Below are 4,857 nucleotides of genomic sequence, written 5' to 3'. Positions count from 1 at the left end.
ACACACACACACACACACACACACACACACACACACACACACACACACACACACACACACACACACACACAACACAAACACACACACACACACACACACACACACACACACACACACACACACAATCAAAAGGTAAGATTTATGAGAATCAAAAGGTAAGATTTATGAGAATCACTTCACTACAAGAACATTAAGTCATGCTATTTAATAGATTGGGGAAAAAAAATGAATCACTGTCCTTGCCCAGCTGCAGACATTTAACACACACCTGGCAGGTCGTGGCTCTTACCGGACACACGTGCCCGCTTGGCTCGATGGCCAAAGACCTCTGTTGATGAAGTTGAAGCTCCCTGTAAAAGGTGATGAGTAGGATATAAACTTCAATGCCAAGAAAGTACTGAGCAATCAACGGGAAATTTACTGCTGTGTCACAAAGTTATTGCTCCTTTAGTGGAGGACAACTAATCAGCCATTCTCTCCCACTCACAGTCATACACAACATTGCAGTAAATTACTCAAAAAGTGCTTCTGTCTAACCTCCATTGGGCCCTTGCTAGGGCAGGCTGAGGCGGTGGCGGCAGCGGCGGTTCTCTTGGGAAGCAGGGTCTTGCGTCGAAGCTGGTAGGGACTGTTCTGGGCACCTGGACCGGACTCCTCAATAGCCATTTCAGCTGCAGCTGCTGCAGGCGCCTCCTCATCTAAGTAGAAAAGCAGAAACATATTCTACATATACACACCACTTTCAAGAAAGGCACCTCTGTGAACAAATCTGGTTTATAAAGCAGGGTGAGTCATGTATTTAAAAAAAAAATTACATTAAAAAAAAAGATAAAAATCAACATTTTCTTAAGAAGTTTCATCTCTTTTTTTTAACCAATTTTTCACACCTATAATTTTTCCAGAAATGGCAACACTTTTATTATCCAGATCATTATCGACACAGTGGTGCACATTTAAATCCCATACTGTATGCCAACTGCGCAGGCTAACAGCCTGGGTAATAGCTGGCAAGGCAGACAAAGGTTGGTGATTGATAATGACAGATGCACCCGCTGCAGCCACATTACCAGTCTTATATGTTTAGTTATTCCCAACAGATATCAGTCGGCGTGCATTTGTCTGTAAGGCGGTCCTGTGTGTGCAGAATCAGACACATCTTTTATGGTGCTGTCAAATTAAGGGCCGCCTATGATGTCGATCAGACGTGCGGCTAATGGCTAAAAACTGAACTGCGTAGCTGGTAAATCCGCCGTGTAAACAAATCATACCACGGCTAGCAGTCACCGAGAGTAAGGAAGAGGGATAGTGCTAAAATCTGCTGCCTGCATTAGCTTCAAACTGCAACAGCGCAAAGAGCACAAAATGGACTCGGTGAATTTATCCAATTTCCACCGTATCATCTATCACAGCTGATCTGTGTGGCCTCTTCAAGCTGCAGGGGAGGGGGGCAGCTAGTTAGCTTTGCCCTCATTCGCTGCTAATGTTTTTGTTAACGTTACACCCCAAAAATGGCAGTCCAAAGACGCCGCAGATTTACACCCTCAGAAACTGTAGTGACAGCTGGGAATGCACCGCTCGAGCAGACGCGGAGATTGTGGTGTGAGCGACTGGAGTCGATCCCTTTGCCTCCCGCTGAGGTTACCTGAATCTGAGCTATTAATGTTGTAGCTACATACGCATTACGTTAAGCGAAGACAACCCCCCCCCCCCCACCACCACCACCATCTAACCTGGTGAGCTAGCTAGCGACGTTAGCTAGCCCCAATCACTCAAGCCAAACAAAGCGAGGCCTGGCCTGAGCCATAGAACGAGAAGCCTCGGTGTTTCCTGCCGAATCCGACGCCTGTAGGAGCGCTAAACGTACCATTGGCTAAAAGGGAGGGGTTATGTAAAGGCTGTTACGCCTGACATTACTTCGTGTGAAACCTTTAGCTTGACCGTGGAGTAGCGTACCTCTGTCCCCGTTGTTCCGCTCGGGCTGCACCGGGCGCGGCCTCGACACTCGCCTGGGTCTCCTGTTGGTGGCTCTGACGGAGTTCATCTGGGGAGTTGGTTGTTGGAAAAAATACACTGCTATCCTCGACCTCCCGCTACCAAATTTAGCACGCAACCCAAACAGCCACCCGGACAGCAGTTATTCCCGGTTACACCCAAACAATTGCGATCAAAAACCCGCTAGTATTTGGGGTGTAATCGCGTTTTTTTTTCCTTCCTCCGTCGGTGTCACAGCTCCCCCCGTTTCACCGCTCGGTGCCAGCTCCGTCTCAGTCTGTAGCAGGAGGAGCCATTAACCCACACGGGAAACAATCGCGAGAAAAAAAAGAACACAAGGTCCGATGGACCAATAATATTTACCATCTCATAATCTCACCCTGCAGCGACCAATCAGAAGCGCCATATCAAACGACTTGCCAAAACCTTTCTGTTGGGGTTCGGAGTCGGTCAAGCGGCGATTTGATCATTGCAGGACATATCAAGGGGCTGTACAAGCGTCACGTAAGTGTATTTTACGGGTTAATTGTAAACCAAACACACAAAACTGGACTTAACTGCAAAAAGAAAAGCTATTAAAAAGGAATTTGTGTAAAAATAACTGATATGGGCTGATGTTCTGGTGGAAAATATGAGTCAGTTGAGAGATGTGTTTGTATTTAAATGGTAATTATGTTCAATTAGGAATTTTTCTAAATAAAAGTCGAACTTTTGGAATTCAATATTTTTTTGATTTCACCACACACACAAAAAAACATTTGTAAATTAGCTTTTTGGAAAAATTGGTTATTTATTAAAAGATTCAAACCAATGCGCAGTTAGTTTCATTTATTTATTGTTGCATTTCTTTGGTGTAAATTGAAAGGCAGACTGATTGACTACACTTTTTTCTTTTGCATCCATAAATTCAAGTACAATTACAGTCACTTTACATTGCAGCCACATTTCTAAGCCCACTGGAATTGAGTGAATGGACACTGACAAAATTACAGATTTTGATTGGAATACAACTTTAACGCTTTAACTTGTATATTTATTATGCACGACGACCACCAGAGGGCATTGTTTATCTGCCAACGATTAGTCTTGAACTTGAAGGCTTTATACCGAGGGTGTTTTGTTATACCGTCTCCAGTGCTGTCTAGAGAAGATGTCAGAGAGCATAACGGCATGTCTTTCGGTATTGCAACACTCACTTTTTTTAGTGCACATAAATTTGAGTGCAAATGCATTAAAATTATTTATCTTTTACTTACTAAAAATTATATGATATGATATAAAAATGAAGAAGACATACAGTGTATGTAGGGGACAGGTAGCTGTCTGATGAGCATTAATCTTCATGCAGGACTTGATATAATCTTTTATGAAAATTATGTAGAAATAAAAAGTTATTTAAAAAAAAAGCAAATTAGGAAAAAATGATTGATTATTTATTTTTGTCGTAAGACAACATCGAGCAAAATTTGTAGGATCTATTGAGACTGGTGATTTTATTTGGACTTTTGTGCACACAGATGGAGGTAAACTCACCAGAAATCTAGCCCCAGTAGCATCACCTGGTGGTGAAAGTGTATAATTGCACCCTAACTTTGAATGTTGGCATGTAGGAGGCAGTGTATCCATATCAATGAGATGGTCTTGGATTCCTTCTTGCAGCTGCAGCCTTGAGAGTGTGGGTTGCTACTGTGTGTGTGTGTGTGTAGTGCGTGCGCGCACAGCTTATCTAGCTGCTATATCCATCCCCCCGTAATAAGCAGAAAGAGCAGCTGCGTACCTCTCCTCCTACGCCCACCCACCCACTTTGCTGCACAGAGCAGAGGTTGGGAGGGTCACTTTGTCCTTGAAAGCTTTGGATGCTCTGAAGGACAGCATTGCTAGATAAAGACAGCTCAATTATTGCACGCATATGTGTGTGTGTCTGAGAGAGAGTTTTTCTGTTTGTCACGCCTCTTCGAACGCTCACATTCATCATACAAATTCTATTCCAGCAGAGAGGATATAATAAAACACTTTATAAAATAGTGTAAAAAACAGCACATTGAAATATTCTTCAGAAAAACAGATTCAAAAGTGACACTTAATGGGATGTTTGTTTGAAAACGTAAACACAATTACATTTCAAAGATAATTACAGGTCTGTGGCTTACAAAATAGACAGAGTTGGTGGCAAATTGTAGACATTGAGAGGTTCAGTAGACTGGGTGTATGAGGAGATTGTTAATCAGCAGGTCCCTGCAGTGTTCTTCTTAATGAATATCATTCAATCACAGCACTGAATGTTGAATGAATATGTTTTTTTGCAGTGTGCATATGCTGAAATCTCAAGCATCCAACCTGCTTAAAAACCATTCTGGAGCATTTTAGTTTGTTAGATTATCTCGGGATGCCAGACGGATGGTGTTTGTTACATAGTAGATGAAGTCATTAGTTTTCTCCCCCCTCCATTCTTTTCTTCTTTTACTGCCACCCATCTGGCATGTCACTTGAGTTAAAAGGAACCCATGGGTGTCTAGAAGAGCTGTTTGACCCAGATTTAGTCCAACTACACTCACTAGCTACTTTATTAGGTACATTTTGCTAGGTTGAACACCCCTTTGTCTTCACACTGTCTTAATTTTTAAAAGAAATTCAACTGGAATTGAGTGGAGGAAACATTCCTCAGAGATTGTGGTCCATATTGATGTGATAGAATCACACAGGTGCTGCAAGTTTATCAGCTGCACATCTGTGATGATCAGTGTTGGGACTAACGCGTTATTAAGTAACGCGTTACAGTAACTACGTTATTATTGTGGTAACGAGCACGGTAACTAGTTATTATGCCAAAACCGGGAACGCGTTACTTGTTACTGGGATTTAGAT

At 42.5% G+C, this 4,857-nt stretch overlaps 1 protein-coding gene across 3 annotated transcripts in view; it reads right to left on the bottom strand.

Annotated features, from left to right (window-relative positions):
* Positions 1–2,335, bottom strand: part of fbxo11b (F-box protein 11b) — a 16,618-nt gene extending 14,283 nt beyond the window's left edge. For 2 of the 3 annotated variants that reach the window (XM_005736511.1, XM_005736512.1), the window contains exons 1-3: positions 1,954–2,335; positions 538–698; positions 290–350 (exon numbers count right to left, since the gene is read on the bottom strand). In XM_005736511.1, coding sequence (XP_005736568.1) covers positions 290–350; positions 538–698; positions 1,954–2,041 — 310 coding nt within the window. In that variant the 5' untranslated portion in view covers positions 2,042–2,335. Of the gene's footprint in view, positions 1–268; positions 351–537; positions 699–1,953 lie in introns of all 3 variants that reach the window. The other variant, XM_005736510.1, reaches the window with a different exon arrangement.
* Positions 2,336–4,857: the final 2,522 nt, after the last annotated feature.

Source organism: Pundamilia nyererei, unplaced genomic scaffold (genome assembly GCF_000239375.1).
Source record: "Pundamilia nyererei isolate P.nyererei 1_Seehausen unplaced genomic scaffold, PunNye1.0 scaffold00069, whole genome shotgun sequence".
NCBI classification, from domain to species: domain Eukaryota; kingdom Metazoa; phylum Chordata; class Actinopteri; order Cichliformes; family Cichlidae; genus Pundamilia; species Pundamilia nyererei.
This window is presented reverse-complemented; position numbering and strand designations above follow the sequence as displayed.